This window comes from Neofelis nebulosa, chromosome 4 (genome assembly GCF_028018385.1).
Source record: "Neofelis nebulosa isolate mNeoNeb1 chromosome 4, mNeoNeb1.pri, whole genome shotgun sequence".
Lineage (NCBI taxonomy): Eukaryota > Metazoa > Chordata > Mammalia > Carnivora > Felidae > Neofelis > Neofelis nebulosa.
In genome coordinates, this window is record NC_080785.1 from 16,743,000 (window position 1) to 16,767,558 (window position 24,559).

The 24,559-nt window shown below is 39.7% G+C and overlaps 2 protein-coding genes across 13 annotated transcripts in view; one reads left to right on the top strand and one right to left on the bottom strand.

Annotated features, from left to right (window-relative positions):
• Nucleotides 1-24,559, top strand: part of DGKI (diacylglycerol kinase iota) — a 452,201-nt gene that overhangs the window by 130,956 nt on the left and 296,686 nt on the right. For 11 of the 12 annotated variants that reach the window (XM_058724155.1, XM_058724161.1, XM_058724154.1 and 8 more), the window contains exon 2: nt 23,470-23,578. The exons of the other annotated variant lie outside the window; for it this stretch is intronic. In XM_058724155.1, coding sequence (XP_058580138.1) covers nt 23,470-23,578 — 109 coding nt within the window. The remainder of the gene's footprint in view (nt 1-23,469; nt 23,579-24,559) is intronic. 12 annotated transcript variants of the gene reach the window in all.
• Nucleotides 394-1,862, bottom strand: LOC131508932 (dnaJ homolog subfamily A member 1). The gene has a single exon (XM_058724167.1). The coding sequence runs from the start codon at nt 1,739-1,741 to the stop codon at nt 548-550; it is 1,194 nt and encodes a 397-aa protein (XP_058580150.1). The 5' UTR covers nt 1,742-1,862; the 3' UTR covers nt 394-547.

Sequence of the window (24,559 nt, forward strand, 5' to 3'; positions counted from 1 at the left end):
TTCCATACAACACCCAGTGCTCATCCCAAAAGGTGCCCTCCTCAATACCCATCACCCACCCTCCCTTCCCTCCCACCCCCCATCAACCCTCAGTTTGTTCTCAGTTTTTAAGAGTCTCTTATGCTTTGGTTCTCTCCCACTCTAACCTCTTTTTTTTTTTTTTTCCTTCCCCTCCTCCATGGGTTTCTGTTAAGTTTCTCAGGATCCACATAAGAGTGAACACATATGGTATCTGTCTTTCTCTGTATGGCTTATTTCACTTAGCATCACACTCTCCAGTTCCATCCATGTTGCTACAAAGGGCCATATTTCATTCTTTCTCATTGCCATGTAGTACTCCATTGTGTATATAAACCACAATTTCTTTCTTTTTTTTTTTTTTTTTTTTTGAGCTTTTATATTTTTTATTCTTCATTTAACTTTTAAAACACTACTATAGTTGAATATTAAAACAAAAACAATAATAGCAAGTAGTGAGCTATGATTATAGTCCTTCATTCGTTCACTACTGCATATAAAATGCCAGCAGTGTTCTTCACTGGCCCCATTAAGAGGTCTGACACTGAACACCTCCCCTAGGGTGATGTTCATCATCCTCATACGCTTCTCCATTGTAATGGCGCCTTCTTTCCTGATTTGGATCAAAGTCCACCAGTTCTACCTGGTCCATTTCATCAGTCTCTTCTACTTCCTTCCTCTCAGGTAGGAGTTTTTCCAGCAAAGACAGTTTATCAGGAGAGAGAAAGCCATTCTCAGGGAAGTTTACCTTAAATTCGATGATTAGGCGACCCTTTTCGTATGGTCTACGATAAATTGGCATGCCTTCATTCAGCACACACTTGATATCTCCATGCTTGACAATCTGACCTGGATGAGAGGTAATGACAATGGTTCTGTTGTCTAGAGTAGATATTGGCTTTTGAAAGCCGCACAGTGCTTCAACCAGCTGTATGTCCATACACATGAAAAGATCCTCTCCTCGCCTAGTAAAAACAGCATGGTCCTTCTGATCTAAAACAATGATAATATCTCCTGGTTCCAGTCCAGGTTCTTGGTCTCCTTCACCATGGAATGTTATCTTCTGGCCATCTTTCATGCCTTTGTCAATATGAACTTCTAGAATCTTCTTTTCTCGAACTATCTTCCTTCCATTGCAGCTTTTACATCTATCTTTAGGACTGATCCGTTCCCCGTGGCCCTGGCACTCCATGCACACAGATTGAATTTGCTGAACCATTCCAGGTCCTATCTGATGAATTCTTATTTGCATTCCAGTACCTCGGCAATTGGGACAACATTCTACTGCTCCTTTCTTACCACCTCGGCCTTCACATTTGTCGCAAATCACATTCTTTTGCAGAGCTAGTTTTCTTGTTGCACCATTATATAAATCTTCTAAGGTTACAGAGAGCTGATGCACAACATTTTTACCTCTCCTCTCTCTCTGCATCCTTCCTCCTCCTCCAAAAAACATATCAAAGATGTCCATGGGGGAGCCAAAACCACCACCTGCTCCACCTTCTTTAATTGCCTGTTCTCCTCCTTTGTCATATAATTCCCTTTTCTTCGCATCAGAGAGCACTTCATAAGCTTGAGAAATCTGTTTAAACTTCTCTCCTTCATTTGGATTCTTGTCAGGGTGGTACTTCAAAGCCAATTTCCTGTAAGCCTTTTTCAATTCTTCCTGGGTGGCATTGGGTTTGACCCCCAAAACATCATAGTAAGTAGTTTCTTTCACCATTTTCTACAGCCGGTGAGGGGGCCGAGGCCGGTGTGGGGGAGCGGGAAGGAGCGCGTTGCTGGGCGCAGCTCGGGCAGCCGCCGCTCCTCCGCTTTTCAGCGAGCGTTCTGGAAAGTTCCCTAAACCACAATTTCTTTATCCATTCATCAGTTGATGGACATTTAGGCTCTTTCCATAATTTGGCTATTGTTGAGAGTGCTGCTATAAACATTGGGGTACAAGTGCCCCTATGCATCAGTACTCCTATATCCCTTGGGTAAATTCCTAGCAGTGCTATTGCTGGGTCATAGGGTAGGTCTATTTTTAATTTTCTGAGGAACCTCCACACTGTTTTCCAGAGTGGCTGCACCAGAAAGAATCCTAAATTCTAAGGAAAGTAATATTAGTATTTTATATCTATAATGGACATGAATTTTTGTCCAGTATTGCTTCAGATAATTCCTTTAGGGAGAATTATCTTAAAACTGGAAGAGAGGAATAAATATTGATAATATGAAAAATCCAAGATCAAAAAGAATGTATTTCAAAATAATCTATTTTTTTGAAGAGGTAAGCTTTCCACATTCAAGTAAATTATACACAGATAGATAGAGATCTTGAAAATTTGATCATAGGACCATGGACCAATAATGTCTGAGAAATATTGAAAATGGTAGAGTTTCTGGAAGACTGGTGATAGGAAAATATTCTTATTGTCAAAACTGGGGAGGTGAATTTATAACTTAATAAGATTAACAGCAACCTCTACAAAATTCCTCTAAGAGTCCTTATATGAATGTTTTATGTAGACTTAGAAAGGAAAAATCACAATGAACTAGGCATGAGTTCCCTAAAAGAAATATATGAGGTTGGCCTCATTTCATTTATTGGACAAGGTTACTATAGTGATAGATTTGGGAAATTCCATAGATAAATTATATCTAGATTTTAGCAGTGCATCTGATAGTTCTTCCTGATTTCCCTATGGACAAGATGGAAACCATCCCCATGAATATTATTAATTAATTCCAAGCTGGAAGCAGGTTTCTGTTTGAGGAGGACTTCTTTACTTGGTCATGTCCTGGTTGCTTCTTTCATTGATGACTTCGGTGAATCATACAGGCATGCTTATCAACTTATTGCCTTGCACTTTTTTTCCTCTGGGAACTAGAGTCAATGCACAAGATGGTGGAAATCAGATTTAGATACCTATAAACTGGAATAATGGACCAACAGTAACCCACAAAATATAACAAAAGATTATACATTTAGAAAATGTGGCAATTAGATTAATTGGTAAATATTCACGCTCATTACCACTGGTGTCCTAGGGTATTTTGTTGTAGTTTGCGCTACTTGGAAATTCCAAACTGAAGCTTGGTGATCATTTGTCAGGATTCTTGGTACAACTAGTTTCTGAGTTGGGAAGAAAGTTGCATTAGATTACTTGGTTTGCCCCAAAAGTCTATCATTCTTTGGAATTACTTTGAGAAGCTGTTTTATGAAGCATATTGTCACCTCACTTATCTATTATAGAACTAAATTTCCCATCTCATCCATCACATTTGATTTCAAGTAGCTTGTTGCTGTTTGACGAAAATGAAATCTATCCTCAAAGGATAAGGACTGTCACCAGTGAGAATGTTCAGAAGAACGGCTGCAGGTTCAGAAGACATTTCCAAAAAAAGATGAATCTCTAAACTTGCGAACAAGATATGAGAATCTCTGGAAAATACTATGTGTTATTGAGGGGAATTTTGTGCCTATTTTCTAGGGTGGCAACTTCGAGTGGACAGTAGTAACCTGACTGTTATAAGGACTCTCCTGTCCCTTTTCTGCTTCTAATTTTATAAGGCTTAAAAATGCTTTTTTATTGGGGTGCCTGATTAAGCGTCCACCTTCAGTTCAGGTCATGATCTCATGGTTCTTGAGTTCGAGCCCTGCATCAGGCTCTGTGCTGACAGCTCAGAGCCTGGAGCCTGCAGCCTGCTTTCTATTCTGTGTCTCCCTCTCTCTTTGCTCTTCCCCTGCTCATGCTCTGTCTCTCTCTCAAAAATAAACATTAAAAAATTGTTTAAAAATGCTTTTTATTGAAGAGAGAGGACATAAAATATAACAAAATATGTATAAAATGTAAGTTATGGGGAATAATAACCAATAAATATTTGAATATTCATTATCCATTTTAATAACAGAGGGTGCTACCATGACCTCTGAAGTCCACATAGATATCTTCATTAGTCCATCTCTTAGCCTCCTCTAATTGGCCTGAAATTTTTCCTTATTCCCTTGTTTTTCATTATTTTTTTCACCACATATTTATAACTTACATGATGATGGCAGTGTAAAACCTTGATATATAGTGTTTTGTGTGTTCCAGACACTCCTAAGTGCCCTATTCTTACTTAACCCTGTAACAATCCTGATAGGTAGGTAGACCAGTATCCCCATTTTACAGATGAGGAAGTGGAAGTATATAGAGGTTAAATAACTGTCCAGTCATATAGTTAGTAAGTGTGGTAACCAGAATTCCAACCCTGTGGAATGTGTTCTCTTAACCTCTATGTCATGCCACCTCTCAAGAATTTCTTGCAGTCAGCCAAGAAATAGAAATAAAAGATGTCCAGATTGAAAAGCAAGAACTAACCAAAATGAAAGCAAGAAAGCAACCATAGTTATTCACAGATGATATAATTATCCTTGTGGAAAATCTTGTGGAATCTCCAAATAGGCTACTATAACTAATAAGTGAGTTGATCACGGTTGCAGTATACAAAGCAATGTATGAACATCAATTGTATTTCTGTATGCTAGCAATGAACAACTACAAGTTGATATATAAAAGGTCAGTAACATTTACAGTAGCATGAAAAATATAAAGTACTTAGAAATAAATCTGACAAAAATGTGGAAGAGCTACATACCGAAAACTATGAAATACTGCTATAAGTTAAAGAAGATCTAAATAAACAGAAATATATATATATATATATATATATATATATATATATATATATACCTTGTACATGGGTCAGGAGACTCAATATTGTTAAGATACCATACTTCAGGGGTGTCTGGATGGCTCAGTCAGTTAACCATCTGTTTTTGGCTCAGGTCATGATCTCATAGTTTGTGAGTTCGAGCACCACGTCAAGCTCTGTGCTGACAGCTCAGAGCCTGAAGACTGCTTTGGATCTGTGTCTCCCTCTCTCTCTGTCCCTGTCCTGCTCTCTCTCTCTCTCTCTCTCAAAAATAAATAAGCATTTAAAAAATTAAAAAAAAAAAAGATACCATACTTCAGAAATACAGATTTAACATAGATTCAATACAATCCCAATCAAAATCCTAGCAGGCTAGTGTGTGTGTGTGTGTGTGTGTGTAAGTTGACAAGCTGATTCCAGAATTTCTGTAGAACCCTAAAATATATACAGTAGTCAAAATAACTCAGCAAAAGATGAACAAATTTGGAGGACTAACATTATTTGATTTCAGGAATTCTAAAGTTGCAGTCATCAAGACAGTGTGTTTTTGACATTAAAATATACAATAAATCAATGATAAAGAATTTGTATCCTGAATATATAAAGAATGTTTAAAGTTCAACAATAAGAAAACAAAGACTCCAGTTGGAAGACAGAGAAAAGACATGGACATATATTTTACTGAAGAGGGCATATAGCTGGCAAATATGAAAATGGAAAGATGTTCAATATCGTTAGACATTCAAATGCAAGTTAAAACCACAATATCACAATCACTACACACCTATTAGAACAGTTACAATAAAACAGTAGAGGTAACACCAAATTCTGGCACTGATGCCGAGAAACTGGATCTCTCACACATTGCTGGCGGTAACGTATAATGTCTCAGCCATCCTGAAAAAGTTTGCCAGTTTTTTATAAGAGTAAACATGCAATTACCATACAGTTTAGTAATTTCATTCTCGAGCATTTATCCCAGGGAAATGAATTTATGTTCACACAAAAACCCATACAGAAGTGTTAATAGCAGCTTTATTTGTAATAATCCCCAACCAGAAATTACCCAAATGTCCATCAGAGGGTGAATGGTTAAATAAACTGAGAGACATCTGTCCCATGGGATGCTACAAAACAGTACCAGGGATCAAATTGTTGATATGCAGTAACTTGGATGGATCTCAAAGGAATTCTGTCAAATGAGTAAAGCCATTACCGAAAGATTGCATACTGTATGGCTCCATTTATATAACATTCTTGCAACAATGAAATTTTAGAGATGGAGAGCAGATTAGTGGTTGTCAGGGGTTAAGACTGGAGTAGGATGAAGGGAGGTGAATGTGTTTATAACAGGACAACATGAAGGCATCTTCATGGTGATTGAACTGTTGTATATCCGTTGCTGAGTGTGTGGACCTATGCGTGTGATAAAATTGTATAGAACTAAATACACACATACACCCATATACAAAAGAAAACGTACTGTAGCTCGGTTTGCATTTTTTAAATGTCACGTACATGAAATACAACTATGGTATTCTGTAATTGGCGTTTCTCAATCACCACTGTTCTGGAGTTTCATCTGAAGTTCATTTGTTTTCATTGCTACAGAGTATCATTTTATTGCATGACTATAATGTATTTATCCATTCTGCTTTCATTGGACATTTGGGCAGTTTCCATATTTTTCTATGATAAGCAGTGCAGATATGATGCTTTTGACATCCATGTGTGCCAGAGATATCTACTATCTGTAACTTGGAGCGTGACTGGTAATCTTTTGCTTTGTGCACCTTTCGCACTCCCATGTAACACCAGTTTGTTTTCTAAAGTGATTGTGCCTTGTTGTACTCCTTCGAACAGTATGTAAGTTCCCCATCATTCCAAGAGTTAATATTGTCACACTTTTTAATTTTTGCCAGGCTGTCGGTTTTGAAGCAGTAGAGAGAGGAATGGGGTGGAGAGGAGGTAAATTTCCATTTCTCTGACTACTAATGAATTTGATCATGTTCCCCGCCCCCCTTTTTCTATATGGGTTTCCCCATTGTTAAAATCTTCGGTCCATTTTTTGGGAGGGGGATTCTTTTTCTTTTGCTTATTGATTTCTACTAATTCTTTGTCAGTTATAATTGTTGAAAATAACTTTTTCTATTTTGTGCCTTGTCTTTTTACTTTCTTCATAATGTTTTGATAAACAGAATTACTTAATTGAATTTATAACTCCTTCCTTTTAGGATATCTGCATTTTGTGTGTGTTTATTAATTAAATGCTTCCATTTTTATAAAAAAAGACACTTTCTTGTATTCTCTTCTAAAAGTTACATAGGTTTTAATTTCACTTTACCATATTTCATCTCCCTTGGATCAGTTTTTATGTATCATTTGAGGTAGGCTCAGTTTCATTTTTTTCTATAAGGATAATCTATTTTTTCTGGGACCATTTATTGAAAAATGTATCTTTCCTCACTATTCTTCAGTGCCAGTTCTGTCATAACTCAAGTTTTCATATATTTTTTGGTTTGTTTCCTTTATTTTATAGCCCCCCCCCCCCCCATCGGTCAGTTTGTCTATTACTGTCTCGATACCACAGTGTATTAATTGTTAGCACTTTGTAACAAGTCTTGATATCTGTTAATGCAAGCCTACTTGCTTCTTTTGGTTCTCCAGGAGTCTTGGCTACTTTTGTTCTTTGTTCTTCTATGTACGTCATACAGTTAACCTGTTAAGTTCTTCCAAAAGCCTATAGGAATTTTGATTGGAATTTTATGAGTCCATAGATCATTCAATGGAGAACTAACATCTTTACAATATTGTCTTCCAGCAAATGAACAGAGCTCTCCTTTTATTGGGGTGCTTTTAATGGCTTCCTAATATGTCTCTAAATATTGCCTCTACTCAGTTCTTCTTTTTCTCTTTCTGAAACTCTAACAGACATGTGTTAGATTTAGTTTCTCACTGTTCCCTATGTTTCCTAACTTTCCTTTCCTTTCATATTTTCTATTTCTATTATGCATTCCGGTCATTTCTCCTCCTCCTCCTCCTCCTCCTCCTCCTCCTCCTCCTCCTCCTCCTCCTCCTCCTCCTCCTTCTTCTTCTTTAAATACTTATTTATTTTTGAGAGAGAGAGAGAGCACGTGTGTGAGTAGGGGAGAGGCAGAGATCCAAAGCAGGCTCCCTGCCTGACAGCAGTGACCCCATGTGGAGCTTGAACTCATGAATGGGGAGATAATGACTTGAGCCAAAGTGGGGTGCTTAACTGGCTGAGCAAACCACCCAGGTGCCCCCTTGGGTCATTTCTTTAGATCTGCGTTGTAGTTTACTCATTTTTCTTTTCTGTTTCTTCTATATGCCATCTACTCATTTATACTTTTCTTTTAATTTTATTGTTTTGTTTATTAAAAGTTATTTTTATTCCTTAAACAACAGTTACTTGTAGTCTCTTATTCTTCAATTTTAACTCCATCATTTATTCCTTTAAAGCCATCAGACATAATTATTTTATACTCTATTTATGACAGTTTTAATATTCTAGAATCTGTTGTTTTTGCTGGCTTGTACTCATTGAGTCCTTTTTATTTTCCTGTGTTTGAGATTTTTGATGAAGATTTCCTATGTTCTTGGTACTTATTTGGAATTCTCTAAGACCTGGTTTGCAAATTGGTCTCTCGAAGGAGGATTTGTATTTGCTTCTTAAGCACTCAGGGAAATTTACTGAACCATAGCCATTTTATACAAAATATTTGGATTGAAGTCTTTTGGACAACTCAGGATCCAACTCAGGTAAAGGCTACTTTGTAGTTAAAGATCCAAGGGAAGTCTTCATTTTCTTCCACCGCATAGTGCCAGTATTCAAGACAGAGTTTTTTTTATTGTAGACCCCATGGAGCTTTACAAATAAACATTTTTATTTTATTAGGTAAAAATGTTTACAAATGTTTACAAATAAACATTTTTATTTTATTGAGGCTCTGTAAGCTGCTGTCTTCTCTTTTACAGTAGAGGAAAAGAAAGCTCAGAGCAGTTACATGGCTTCCTCAGAGTTACGATGTTAATAAATGTTGAATCTGGTTGTTTTGTTTTGTTTTTGTCCAGGATTCGCATTTAGCGAATCCTGTATTTAGCGGTAGCAGTTGCCTTTTAAAAGCCTTTACTGTGTTCCAGGAAAGTCATAGCAGAAAGATGCCTTTCATATTCTTACTTAACTGAATCTTCACAACAACCCTGTGTGGTAAAAATTATTCTTCCTGTTTCACAGATGAGGAAACCGAGACATTAAGTAATAGGGAGATCACGATGTCTTTATTAAATGGGAGAGTGAAGCATCCAGTCCAGGTTACTTAAATATTTTTTTTAATGTTTCATTTATTTTTAAGACAGAGAGAGACAGAGCATGAGTGGAGATGGAGCAGAGAGAGAGAGAGAGAGAGAGAGAGAGAGAGAGAGAGAGGGAGGGAGACAGACAGACACAGAATCCGAAGCAGGCTCCAGGCTCTGAGCTGTCAGCACAGAGCCTGATGCGGGGCTTGAACTCATGAACGGTGAGATCATGACCTGGGCCGAAGTCGGAGGCTCAACCAACTGAGCCACCCGGGTGCCCCAAGTCCAGGTTACTTTAAACCCTGTTTCTGTTGCCTGCTCAGGGTCACCGGTCCTATTCACCATAATTCCCATTGTCTGCCACTTCTTCCTGTTGTACCCTTCACAGTAGTTACAGCTATCGGCCATCCATCATATGTTTGCTTATTTATCTATTGCCCGTTTTCTTCGTCAGGATCATAAGCCCAACGAGAAGAGGGATGATGTGTACTTTATTTACTTCTGCACAACCGGCAATTAGTTTAGAGCCTGAAATGTAGTAGGCATTTAATAAAAATACTGAATGCCTGAAAGTCTGATTCTGAAACTCATTTTATGTTTGCTAAATACACTGCCTCCTCATTTCTTAAAAAACCCTTATTGATTAGAGTTTTTCCCGTTATCTTGGAATTATAGCCAAGTCCCAAAGCTCAAGAGGACAAACGTATTAAGTATCCCACATTCTAAGTTTAGAGGGCTGCCAGTGGATATGGCCACACACCTATGACCAGAAAATTATTCTACGAAGCCTTCACCTCCACCCTTGTAAATCAAATGTAATATAAACGGAGGGTAGAAGACAAGATGTCAGTCCATCTGGAATAGGGTGTTGGTGAGGAAAGTTTGTTTGCTTCCCATACTCTGTTGCTTCCCCTAAGGGTAAAGGCAGAAGGCTCAAAGAGAAGAATCACACAACTTGGGGTGGCTGCTAGAAGGTACCATAGACATTTCAACTCCCATTAGGGCATATGCTCAGCTCGTGGACTTGGCCAACTGGCGATCTAGTAGAAGGAAAGAAATGGTGAAAAGATGTCTTGGTGGGATACTCCCAGGCACAAATGAAGCACGAGCTGGGTTCTCTCAAGTTCCGAGTTACCGCACATTTTGGAAGATTGATCCCACCCATGCTTTAAGGCCCAGGTAGAGACTTTGATTTGATTTGATTTTTAGTGGAGACTTTGGTTCGGAGAAGAGGGGAATCTAGCCTTGTTAGTATCATCACAATTTTGCGTGAGTTGGAGGCAAACGCAACAACAACAAAACCTGATGCATTAGAAGGCTGAGAGACCCAGCTGCTGCCAACCTCTTCCACTCAAATGGTCATTTCCAGAGTTCTGAAAAAAGCAATTTTGACAATTTTCGCTAGTGTTCTTACTGCTTTTACGAAGGAATATCTTTTCAGAATTCCTGGCACGGGAATGGGAGTGGCAGAGTGAGTCGTGGTATCTTTTGATACGTCTTTTGATAAGTGGGTTTTTTATTTTTTATGAAGTTCGGTTTATCAGTTTCTTCTTTTATGGTTAGAACTTCCTGCATCCTATCTAAAAACATTGTCTACTCCAGTGCATGAAGTTATTTTCTTCTGTTTTCTTTTAGAAGATTTATAGTTGTAGATTTTAGGTTTGTATCTGTGATGCCTCCTGAAGCATTATTTGTATACAGTGTGAGTTAGGGGTCAAGATTAATTTTTCCCCCCAATATGAATAACCAGTTTTCCCAGCATCATTTGTTAAAAGAATATTCTTTTCTCCAGTGATTTGTTTCAGCATCTCTTTTAAAGCTGTATATGGGTGGATCTGTTTCTGGAATCCTTTTTTTTTCTATTGACCTGTCAATTCTTTCTTCAATAATCATATACTGGATCTGTTTGTCTTTATAGTGAGTCTTGAAATTGGGCAATGAAAGTTCTCCAACTTTTTTTTTCAACATTACTTGACTATTTTGTGTCATTTTCATTTCTGTAAAATTTTAAAATCAACTGGGTTGTGATAGGGATTGTGTTGTATCTATGTATCATTTTGTGAAAATTTGACATCTTAACAATATCAGGTCCTTAAATACACAAATACGATACTTTTATTCATTTACAACTTCGTTACTTTTTCTCAGCAATGTTTTCTAGCTTTTAGTGTAAGGTCTTATACCTGTTTTACTAAATTTAGCCCTTAATACTTCATGTTCTTAAATGCCATTGTTAGTGATATTTTGAAATTTTTATTTTTCAGTTTGTAGTTGCTTATTATAGGAATAAATTTGAATTTTTTTTATAGAGCTTCCATGTACTATGACTGTAAAGTCACATATTAATTCTAGTAGATTTTTGTAGATTACTAGGATTTTACATGGTAATATAATCTGAAAATGAAGACAGTTTTATTTTTTTATTCCGAGTCTGTATGCTTTATTTTCTCTGCTTTTTCTCCCCCTTTCTTACTACACTGGCTGTGACTTCCAGTGCAATGCTGAACAGAAGTGGTGCAAGCCGACATCCTTAGTCTGTTTCAGTCTCAGGGAGAAAGTGTTTGGTCTGTAACTATCATGTGTGATATTATGTGTAGATTTTTCATACATACATTTATCACATTGAGGACATTTTTTTCCCTCTCTTTGGCTTGTTCAAAGTTTTTATCATTATTTCTTTTCTTTCTTCCTTTCCTTTCCCTTCCTTCCTTCCTCCTTCCTCCCCCCCACACTTCCTTCCTTCGTTCGTTCCTTCATTCCTTCATTCGTTCTTTCCTTCCTGCCTGCCTGCCTTCCTTCCTTCCTTCCTTCCTTCCTTCCTTCCTTCCTTCCTTCCTTCCTCCTTCCTTCCCCCCCGCCCCCACTTCCTTCGTTCCTTCGTTCGTTCGTTCATTCCTTCCTACCATAGTTCTACAGGACACAAATGAGACATGAAGATCTGGGTAGTGATGAGAAATGAAAAGAACATGTACACCTGTAGGCCATACTGGATACGATGGACAAAAGCCATAGAATGATAATAGAAACAAACTGGGATGGGTGAAGAGATCGAATTTCTATTCCTGACTCTGCCCCCCTCAGATACAGCCTTCGCTCTCTACCTAGCACTCAGAGATACAGCTGAGAGCCAAGTAGATCTCAGAGAGGATTTAGTAGAGTTGCAAATGTGACTAAAAGATTTGAAAAATAAGAAATATCAGAACGGATTGATGTGCCTCGGCTTCTTTTGTCTGCCAAAGAGAAGGCTAAGATTTGGATTCGTTTTATACTAATTCTGGTTTACTGCACCAAGACCACCATTTGCCTATTCTCTGGTTTCACGGTGCCTTGATATCCCTTTTCTCCTGTACCACTGGCTCTCGGTTTCTTTAGCTTTATTGTAGGTTTTGAGATTAGATAGTGGTTTGCTCCCTAATCCTACCTTTAACCACTTGCTTTATTAAAGTCTCTTCATTGGAACAACCTGAGGTGAATTCTTTTTTTTTCTTTTTTCCTGCCAAGACCCTTCCCCCACTGATACAAGTTAGCAATGTCTTCTTAACATCTAGGTATGTTTTTGGGTCTCTCTGTAAACCTAACCATTATGCCTCAGGCTGACCTCAAGGTAGGTAGTTAGGTCTCTGCTTGTGACCCTGACAACCCACACATACCTCATCTGTGTTTACGATATTTTGGATTGTGCCTTAGGAAAATTATTTTAACTACTTTGAATGTCATTTGACTCTATTCCTTTGGGTCATGCAAGTTTTTGCATTTTTATGAGTCCCTTTTGAGAACGCAGATACCCTTATGAGGAACATATACCTAAACTGCCTTCAGTTGACAAAACTGTGTTGGGTGATTTGTTCAGTAATACCACCAGTCAAGCAGGATTGTGGTTGAGGCAGCGCACGTGCCAGGGCTATGGAAATCGAAGGAGCTGGGGAATGGTGTGCTAGACGGAAATGGAGAGTGAGGCTCTAACATTAAACTTTTCCTGTCGCTAGTTTTACTGGGAAGAACCCTATGGAAATCCAAATCCTTTTGCCTAAAATTTCTGTGAATTCCCAGAGGGCTTATGTTCTTAAGGTTACTTCTGTTCTCAGGCTCATGCTTTTTCTAAATTTGTTCAATTTCGGATTATCTTTCTATTCCAGTAGGCAATGTCTATTTTGTATTCATTGACCTAGATGTAAAATTCAGCCGCTTCAATTTCCACATTCATAAAACTCCACTGCCTTTAAGGCAAGGAGTAGACTTCCCTGAAGATTTAGGTGCAGGTGGGAAATATGGAGGAGGAGACAAAGAAAGCATTTCCATCACAGCGTATAACAACTTGCAATTGCACATCAGACAGTATTCTTAAGATGTCCTTCAGCCACGCTGACACCAGGACATCTCACTGGCCATTTCAGTCCACTGCACACCCACGCCTTGTGCTGTGTCTGGATACTTCTCTTCTCTCTCTCTCCCTTTCAGAGAGAATGCAGAGTGATGGTCTTTGGAGCCAGACATCTGGGCTCCAGTCTTGGCCTTATTACTTATTAGCTGTACGGCTTATATAAGTTATTCGAACTGTGTAATGTCGGTTTTTCCATTAGCAAAATGGGCATGATAAAATTACCCATTTCGTAAGTGTGTCATGAGTATTAGAAGCGTGTAATGGAGGCTGTGTTTTGCTGCCCACATGTCTTCTCAGGACCAAAGTGCTCATCTTTCCAGCTTCTCAGAGCATTGGCTGCCAATGGTCTACAGCTGTACCCCTTCTCAGGCATGGCTCCTATGTAAGAGAATCTCTTACCGGTGGCTACTCTCTCCCAAGGGGCTGCCTATCCAAAGACTGGTGGGTGTGGACTTGTAAGATCTCATCTCTGCCTGAAATGAGAACAACTCTGAGGGGCCATTCCAGTTCCAGAACCTCATGTTCCATCACCTGCAGCCTCTGTGGCAATTGTATCATGGTTCAACTTCTCACTTTGCTGGTTCTGCTTCCCTCACAGGTTACTTTCCAGTAACCCTGAACACTCCTGGCTGAGAATCTTTTCCAGCCTAAGAGAAAAGAGTTAAAATTGTGGAAATTGAAGGAGGTAGGAACAAATTATTATTATTATTATTGTCTGGAGAGTAAGATAATTTATCTTAGGAGCCTTTCTAGAATATTCCAGACATATATAGAGATACACAAGGTGTACAATATAGTGGTTCAACACTTCTGTACATCATCCTGTGCTCATCACAACAGGTGCCTTCCTAAATCCCCCTGTACCCCCTACCCACCTCCTTTCTGGTAACCATTTAACCCATTACTCCTAACCAGCTACTTTCTGGTAACCATCAGTTCTCTATAGTTAAGAGTCTGTTTCTTGGTTTGCCGCCCCCCCCCCACTGCCCTTTTTTCCTCTTTGCTCGTTTGTTTTATTTAACAGTCTTTTTAGGTATTTCTTTTCTGACTATCATAAGCTGCAATTTCTTAGACACACTTTTGATTTTGCATTTATCTTCATTGCTGGCTACCTCCTTAATGAGTTAAATAAAACTTTGTCAGGGTTGCCTGGGTGGCTCAGTTGGTTAAGCGTCCAACTTCAGCTCATGATAACACTGTTTTTAAGTTCGAGCCCCACGTAGAGCTCTGTGCAGACAGCTCAGATCCTGGAGCCTGCTTTGGATTCTGTGTGTCCCTCTCTCTCTCTGCCTCTCCCCTACTCATGCTCTGTATCTGTCTCCTTCAAAAATAAACAGACATTAAAAAAATTTAAAAAAATTCATCAGATGCTTAGTATTTATAGGAGAATGTTGTCCTTAACAGTGGTTTTTCATAGGAATGTGTATCTGTTTATTATTAGTTTCTGAAGGGTAGCACTATGATAGGAAGGTACCTAAAGTTCCATGGGGACAATTGGAAAAGGGAACTCAACATTTTGAAGTTAGCCAAACCCTATCATACTATATCCAAACTTTGGGTCTAGTTTTGAAGTATGTGTATTTGCCAGTATGTGTATTTGAAGTATGTGTATTTGCTGTAATGAAGTAACACATTAAGTGGCTTAAACAACAGAAATTTAGGGGCATCTGGGTGTCTCAGTTGGTTGAGCATCTGACTCTTGGTTTCGGCTCAGGTCATGATCTCAAGGTTCGTCGGTTCGAGCCCTGTGTCAGGCTTTGCACTTAACAGTGTGGAGCCTGCTCAGGATTCTCTGTCTCTCCCTTTCTCTCTTCTACCTCTCCCCTGATCAAGCATGCACTTTCTCTCTCTCTCTCAAAATAAATAAATAAACTTTAAAAATACCCCAGAAATATATTGTCACACAGTTTGGAGACTACAAGTCTGAGATGAAGGTCCTGGCAGAGTTGGTTCGTTCTGGGGTCTGTGACGAAGAATCTGTTTGGGACCTCTCTCCCTGAGCTGCTGCTGGTTGGCTGGCAACCTTGGTCTTCCTTGGCTTGTAGACACATCACCCTGGTCTCTGTCATCGTCTTTACATGGTTTTCTCACCGTGTGAGTGTCTGTGTCCACATTTCCCCTTTTTATAAAGGCATCGGTCGTATTGGATTAGGACCCGCCCTAATGGCCTCATTTTAACTTGAGGTCTGCAAATAAGGTCATCGTTCATCCCATAACAGTATGATTACTTTTTTTCCACGCACAGGTTTACTTTTTTCCCTCAACTGATACCTTCAGAAGAATGCCATTAACTGCTGATGAATCCCAGTTGAGAAATCTCTCTCCCTGTTTGAAAATGAGGTTTATTAAAACAAAATGAGGTTTATTGCCACATCTCATGACAAGTCCATGCTGGCATTGCCTTAGGAATGTAGTTACGATGAATTAGGCTTGGGAAATAAATCCTGTTTAATAGATGAGTTCCCAGGTTCTCAGGGGCATTTAGCAACCAGTGTGCTTTACAGATTCAATCACACACAAAAATGCCTTTTTTGGCATTGCATTCATTTACATGAAGATAATTAAATAAATAATTTTAATGGCATTTAAAAAATATGTTGGTAAATTCGTCTTAGGGGAAAGTGTGGTGCTTTTTAATTTTGCACTGGGCAGGTAGGCAAGTTGTGGGGGAAGAACGATTCCTTTGGCAAACGTGGAATTATTTACCATGACTAGAAGAAGAGTCTTCTGTTTAAATAACCCCTTCGAACTGCCTGACACATAATGGAAGCTTGTTAAATGTTTATTGAATGAACAGAAGTGTCCGGGGAACTTGGAATATTTGAGAGGAATCAAGTAAAAAGCACATATTTATTCAGAGATTTACTATCTACCTAGCTTTGGCTAGATGCTGTGGGGCTGCCAGTATGTGTGAGAATAATAATAGCAGTGACTATTTTTTGTGCTTACTATGTGCCAAGCATCCTGCACACTGCTTTTTAAAACTATCTCAGCTACTCCCTGAGTTGGGTAATACTGTTTTTATTGTACATAAAAGGATGCCAAGGCTAAGACAGTTCAAGCAATTTGACTACATAGCTGGTGATTGGTAAGGTAAAGTGTGTTCTTAATCTGTACACTTGAATCCTCCCAGACCAGCCTCTTTCTAGGAGAAGCTTATGTTCTTGTGGAGATGGGACATTTATAAGTGAGGCAATTGGAGATTTGGCATAGTAAGAGCCTAGCTGTCTTGTAAGTCTCTTTTGCTATGTAGTGTGTGCTATCAAAATTTCGTAAAAGTATGAGCTGTGTCGTAGTTAAGTATGTACAATGTGGATTTAGATGCCTGGATCCATAATTTTTTAAATGTTTATTTATTTTTGAGAGAGAGGGAGAGAGAGTGCATGCGAGCAGGGGAGGGACAGAGGCGGGGGGGTGGTGGGTACAGAGGATCCAAAGCAGGCTCTTCACTGTCAGCAGTGAGCCCAGTGCCGGGCTTGAACCCACAAACCATGAAATCACCACCTGAGCCAAGTTGCTCAACCGACTGAGCCACCCAGGCACCCCTAGACGCCTGGATTCAAATTCCACTGGGACTTCTTTCTATCTGTGTGATTTGGGACATACAGCTTAACAATTCTGTACTATCATTTTTATTTTAATTATAAAATAGGGCATAATAAAACTACCTCCCTCAGTGTTGTGAGGGGTATGTAAGATATGTAAAATGATTCTGTACCTGGCAAAATGTATTTCCTGCTAGAATATAAGCTTCACAAAGGCAGCAATTTATGTCTGTTTTATTCATTCATGCATCTTACACATTTAGAATAGTGCTTGGTTATAAAACAGACATTCAGTAAATACGTTGTTGGATGAATGAATATATTTCAATGTGTAAATGCCAGGGCTTAGTCACATTTGCAGACATAATGAAGTACTCACATGCTCGCACATTTATGTAGAACAGTGTTTCTCAGCCCAGGATACTCATTAGAACTACCTGGAAGGCTTTTAAATAGAGTGATGTCAAGCTCCACCACAGGCAAAGGTTGAACACCACTCTTGGAGAATCACCCTGAAAATAACTGCTATAAACATAAAGTGATACAGGCATACTGTATTGAAGATTCAATACCAGAAGCAATTTTTTAAAATGGCTTAGAACCTTTAGGAAATGAAAAAGAACCTCTGTTTCAATAGTAATTATGTTCTTGAAAACTTCAATGCACATTAAAATTGTCAAAAACTACTTTGAGTTCATATGTAATATGGATTGGGATTTAGGCTCAAATAATTACAAAAGGTTTGCTCCCCTAAGTAAATCTCTGGTGGGATACTTGGAGTTTGTGTGGGGCTTGGGACAATTTTCTTTTTATCATGTGGACTATCCTTAACATTGCAGGCAGCTTGTGTAAATCAACCAAGAAGCACTGTGGGCTGCTTTGAATATAAACAAAGTTAGTGCCAAAATAGCATATGGAAAAAAGCACACCAACACATACACAATGATTAAGATCCCTCTTGAGGCATTTGGGGGAATTAAACCAAGGTACAGAGTACCTTTTTAGACAGCTGCTGCCTTTTCTAAAACGAAGAGATGATTCACCAGTTTCTAATGTGTCAATTGCTTATCTCAGGAGACTTCCTGGCTACGGGAACCTCCAAATTCTCTGGTGCTTCTTTGCTCAGTAGGAAGGGGGCCTCATGCTGTTCTATTCATAGAATCTCCCAGAAAGGGAGTGGGCAAGATGGGGATGGATTGAATATGGGAGCCATATAAACTTGGAATCAGAGTGGAACCAGAGCCAGTTGAGAGAAAATTGCAAAATGGATAATTAGAGGCTGTCCCGGCTGAATACCCACCCACCTACATGTTTTCCCGTAAATTTTTAAAAATTCTCTTCATGAAGAGCCTGTGCTGCATGTTTCTTTCAATGAATACATTACAAAAATATTAACACTCTCCTATGCCCTTTACAAATGTTATACCATTAGGGTTTTATTTTACGTTGATCACAAAGCCTTTTTGAGGTCTCTTAGGCTTCTTAACCCTGAGTTCTACCTCTTCTGCCTTTTTCTTTCAAGAGCAGCTTTGAAGGATTTCTGGCCCTCTCCAGAAAGTAGATCACTGAAACGCACAGCCTGGGATATAATTCAAATCTTCCTAATCAGATTTCTCAATCCCTGATCTAATCAGCAAGCTGTTTTGCTTAGCTTTTTGGTCAAGTTCATTCATTAACTCAGAAAGCATTTATTGAATATATGCTGGGTCTACCCCTGGGCTAGAATGTAATAAGATTAGTAGATGAATTGAGCCCTGTCCTTTAGGAGTTTGTAGTCTTATTGAATGAAGTAAAGGAAATAATAGAATGCTATTTAAAATGTATGATGGCTTTTATACTTTAAATATGTTAGAGGTCTTTCACGGCAGGTAATTGACATTAACTGTGACTTTGTGCGCCTGAAACTGCATTATAGAATATTTTTTCGTATCTATTTCACAGTTAATATTGCAGTTCTCCTTTTCAAAGATTCTTTTGCCATTATAGTCATCCCAACAAAGTGTTGTTGCAAAATTAATAGGAAGGATTGCTGGCATTTCACTGTTTCACTGACTGTAGGCTTGGGAGGATTCTGGGCAGAAGGAAAGAATAAGTTGAAACCCCATTGATTTTTTTACTGGAGCATATTGTAACATAGAACCCCTGCCATTTCAACACGCCCCAAATGCTACCCCTCTGAAATGTCATTTTCTACAACCAGGACGAACCCACACAGAAAAATAACTTACACTAATTTTATTTGAGGTCTGATAAATGATGAAATTGTTTTTGTATTTTGGAACAAAATGTGTATACCTACATGAGCTATTAGAGAAAAGGATTTTCTCACGTGGTTGTTGAGAAATATGGAGAAAGCTACAATCAGAAGTTACCTCCTACTCTGGTTTGGTACCTACAGATATTTTCCCTGTTCTTCTTATGTGATATCCTCTTGTAAGGCCCATTTACAGTTAGGAACTTGGAGCCACTTTGATGTTTCCTACTTATTTTCCTTCTACTAAGTGTTTATCTGTGTCATAGATACACAGTTTTCCTCTATTAATGTTACGGAAAACCAACCTTAAATTTGCATCCACAGTGAGGAATAGATAACCAGCAAAAGCCCTTATTTAATCGTTTCTCTTCACAGGCTGGGGAAGAGTGTCACTTTGGCTGTGATTTCACTGCAGGGCTTAGTCGGGTTGAAGGTTTGGATGTCTTCTTACTGCCACGTTGCTCTTCAAGAGACACGTGCCTCCCTTGCACCCTGATTTAGTTACTTCAGCAGTTTGCCCTCCTGTCTGTTCTAATCAGGAACGTAGGTTTTGGTGGTCAGTCAGTCTGCAACTTCTGGTGAGTTAGACTCATTTGTCCTGTGGTTTCTACTGTGCGAGGAGAATTTTATTCCCTTTCTTCTTTTTTATTCCGATCCCAGCTCTGGGACTGTTCGTGAAAAGATGAAAGACTTGTATTTTTCTCATTTACCCAAGATTTAGGAATTCTTCAGCTCTTCCAAGGCCTTGAGCATCGGCACCGTTTGTTATTTTTTGTTAGAACACTTAAATTTAGGTTATGTGTTAAGGAATCCAAGGTGGAACTTGTAATTTCTGACTCCACAGAGATCTCATTTTCTTGGGACGAAAGCTGTGACTTAGGATCACATACCAGCTCCTTCAAAGCCAGAGAAAAGTCCTAAAGAAAAATGTTGCAGAAGTTCCTTGAACCCAGGTGGAGAAAAATGCAAGGGCCATGAAGGAGCACAGTATAAGAATCTTGAGTGTTCTTCTATTGCTTGGTGGAATGGAAAATACTTCGGGGTGAAGGGCTGAGATATTGTGATTTATGGAAATATATATCTAGCCATCTGAATGACCAGATATATATTTCTCATATGAATTTGGTCTTCATCCATGGATCTCTGCTCACAACTCCTGGAACCTGTGATAAGGGTGAAAAAGGTATTTTTTGTTGTGTTAACGAAGGTGACTTTGTACCCCACTCAAGGGTGGGGGGCTGTTTGCCAGGAGGACCAATCTTGTGATGAGAGGGTTGGAACTTTCAGTCCTCTGGGGAGGGAAGAGGGGCCAAAGGTTGAATCAATTGCCACTGGCCAGTGTTTTTTAATGAATCATGCCTATACAATGAAGCCTCCATCAAAACCCAAAAGGATGGGGTTCAGAGAGCTTTTGGCTTGGCGAGCATGTGTGTGGAGGTGTGAGAGAGGCCCCTTGAGAGGACACTGAAGCTCTGCACCCCTCCCTCATACTTCACCCTCTGTATCTCTTCATCTGAATGTTGATACCTATCCTTTATCATATCCTTTAATAAACGGGTAACTGTTAAGCATTCCCATCAGTTCTGTGAGCTACTTTAACAAATTAATCAAACCTAAGGAGGACATCATTGGACCCTCTAATCTGTAGCTGGTTGGCCAGAAGCCTCACAGCCTGGGGCTTGAGACTGGCGTCTAAAGTGGGGGATGGGTGCAGTCCTGTAGGCCTGAACTCTGAACCTGTGGAATCTGATGCTAGCTCTGGGTAGATAGTGTCAGAATTGTGTTGAATTCTTGGGCACCCTGCTGGTGTCTGAGAATCGCTTGATGTTGGGGGAACCCCAACCACTCCCGCTCCCTACCCTCAACCTATGTGCCACCTTTGGAATTAGCTCTGGGAACTCAAAAAAGTTGGTGTCAGTGAAGAGGCCAAAATTGATGTTAATTATTTGCCTTGATGAAAGGGAGGAAAGGGAATATTGTGTCATCAGAGGGTTTCATTAAAGGTCTACATACTTGTAATGACTCTTTGGGGGGTTCCATAAAGCAACTACATTGTGTGCTATCCAGGTGGAGCTTCTGAAAGTAGGCTATAGGCAAGCTTCATGTGATGACTTCCGACTACTAAAACCGTTTACGTTCTAAGACTTCCTGTGTGGGAATATAAGAGAGGGGGAAAAAGGGCTAGGCACTTGCTGAGCTCTTAGACATACTTGGCCATTTATCAGTGTCCGCAAGATCTTAGATTCTTTTGTTGATTCTACCAAGCCTTTCGTTGGGTTTTGAGGCTACTGTTTGTCTTGGTCAACTACAAATTCCATTTCTGGGTGGAGTTTGCAGAGATCAGTGAACAGAAAAGAGATATCATCTGCTTCTAGATTCCAACAGAGCTTTTACATTTTGCTCTTATTCCTCTCCCCTTCCCAGGCAAGTTCCTTTCCCTCCACTGGCTCCATCATTATGGGATTCACTGTACATTGGGCCATCACTGCCTTCCTTTTCCCCATCTCCTCATCTGTAGCCTTGTTCCTCTGTATAGAGAGATGGGTAAAGGAGTCTGAGGATCCGGGGCTCCCTGGGGACCCCATGTGTCTGCAGGTCCAGTGTCCAAGATGGCAGATTCTTACTACAGTGTTCACGTCCTGTGAGATAGGATGCTGAGAGCTAATGGGGGTAAAGTGTGTAATGAAGTTGCTGATGCTTTTCTTTAGGGCTTCCCCCTCATTGGGCCTGGGTAAGTTAGTGTTCCCCCACCTACACAAATGTACTTGCTCTTGTCAACCTAAATAAAGAGGTAAACCAAGGCAAGCTTGAATTACCAGAAATTGAATTTATTTGGGAATAGGAGAGAAGTTGCAACTCAGGATATGAAAACTGTAGCAGGCTACAGGTGAGTCCTTTAACAGTTTGGAGTAGGCTATTTTTATGGCCAGGAGTGCAAAGAGCAGGGAGTCTAGCCTGAGTCCGAGCAGCAAGTTCATTGGCTTGAGGATGGGGAGACAATCTTGGTGTTTGTTCATTGGTTGAGGGATAGGTTTCCAGTCTTCAGCGAATCAGTCTCTTAAGTTCTAAGTTCAACTTGCCTGAAGGAAATTCATTTCATACCCTCTTTAGATTAAAGCCCTTCCACACTCCAATAGAGCAATTTGAAAACTTGAGCTCACAGAAGGAAGCACATGGGCAGCATGTGTGAGTGCAGATTCCTGGGCCTCACCCGTAGACCTATTCAAGGCTCAGCTGCAGGGTCACAAGACCCACCTGATTCTAGTTCAGGTAATTCTTAAAGCACGTGTAGGCACTCCAGTAAAGGGAAAACTCTCCTTTCCAGGAAGCCACTTAGTTGATTCGTGAATCAGCACTTATATTTCAGCTTGAGACCCTTGTCTGGCATTTTTCATGGACCTGTTCAGAAACTTAACCTACATTGTTAATGATGATACCACAAGATCTTGCCACTTTCTCCCTTTCTCTTGCTGTTTGCATTCTCTCCACCAGGCTCTAATCTACCCTCCCTTCCCTTCACCCTAAAGCTAAAACAACTCCTCTTATTTCTTATCTTTGAAGACCAAGGTCAGGGCTGACTTTCTCAACCTCTCCTGATTTATTCCCTCCTTTCTGACCTGCACTCTGTTATGTTCCATTCAACAAACCTAATCTAAGAAACATATTTTGATTTTATTGTTCCGTGGGCCTTGGTGAGATACTGGTCTTTCAGCGTGTGCCATTTCTTGCCAGATACATACCAGTCTTTTCCCATTCAGAATCTCAAGCTATCTGCAGAAGTCCTCTGCAAGGATGAGGGAGGATGTTCTTAAGAGGAGCAAGGCTGAATTTGGAGCCGTGACCAACTTGGAGAGCACTTTGTTGGGAAATGGAGGAATTTCAATAGAAGACCCCTGAGTCTGCTTTTGTTGCCGTTAGTCTCTGGCAGCTTTAAAATTGTCCAAGTATTGTGACCATCCAAGCCCTAGGTCTTTTTCTGTAAACGGAGAGACCTGCATTCTGCCTTCTACCCTGAATAGGGGCATCTAGAAATTCCATGTCTGGTCCTGAAGCAACATTGCCCCCAAATGGTCCCCTCAATCTCCCTGTCTTTTGAGACTTGCCACCCAGTATCTTCACCATACACTTTAGAGACATAGACTCCAATACATTTGCGAAGGCTTTTGCATGCAGAAGACTAACTCAGGCGTTGTTTTTACTCCAGGGGAAATTTTTAGCTCTGTTTACCTTCTGATGTTGGTTTTTCTTTGTGTTTTTTCTTCTGGCTGCAGGAAAGCAATCTCCCGGGCAGGCCTGCAGCACCTGGCTCCTGCACATCCCCTCAGCCTTCCTGTGGCAAATGGTCCAGCGAAGGAGCCCAGAGCGACTCTGGACTGGAGTGTAGGTGTTGGCTTTTTCATCTAAACATAATTCAATTGCATGTGTGTCTTTCTCATTCTTAGGATCCCTATGGCTACAAAGCAAGACTTAATAATTTTCAGTATTGCTCACTGATCAATCTTCAGATACCTAGGCCAGAGCTCCATTCTCAAACTCCTGGCAACATAGTTCCTTTATATGAAATCAGATGTGTTTCAGACTAAAATAAAAACTTCATGAATCATTTGAAGCGTTACTGCCTGGGTTTGCAGCTGTGCGATGAAAAGTACCTCTGTGCACATGCTTTATTGGTTCTTGCCAAGTTGATGATGAATAGAGCGTCCCCTTAGCAACATCCTGGAATCTAAGCTTGATTTCCTCAGATCAAGCTACCTTCTTTTCTTTTTTGGTGCTTTTTTTCCCCCCTGACAAAAGATGACTTCACTTTATGTTTTAGGTACTTCATGCCCTCCTGTCTGATATGCTTCTTCCCCTAACACAAAGGTAGATTGGTCTTGTAAAAGTGGTTTGGGTATAGTAGCCAATTTTAACCAAAAACGCATCCACAGAAACTATTACCTTGAGCTGGAGATTGCATTCTGAAATTCTTAAGCTAGTTAGAATACATTTATTGAGGGTGTTCAGTGACTCAAGTTCTTGGTGAAAACATCTATAACTGTGGCCTGAAAGGCTTTGTCTCTTCCTGAAGGAATGAGTATAGGGAACAGCGTGAAGGTGGAGGAGGGCTGCCCTGAAATTCTTCCAGTTTGGTCTTGATGGTGATTTTTGTTTAGCATTTTTCAGTTGAGTTGAACAATGGGGATAATTCACGTTCTCCCATATGAAAGCACATGGCGGGATGGGGGAAAGGAGAAGAGTTGTTTTTCATTCATTTAATTTTTTATTTTTAGCCCATATGTCATGATTTAACGTCCTTTTATATTAAAACAATTCTTTGTCTCTCCCAAGAACACACTTACTGACATTCTTATTTTACATTCT

Excerpts from the sequence above, each read along its gene's own strand:
- LOC131508932 (XM_058724167.1), bottom strand. The coding sequence starts at position 1,741 with ATGGTGAAAGAAACTACTTACTATGATGTTTTGGGGGTCAAACCCAAT.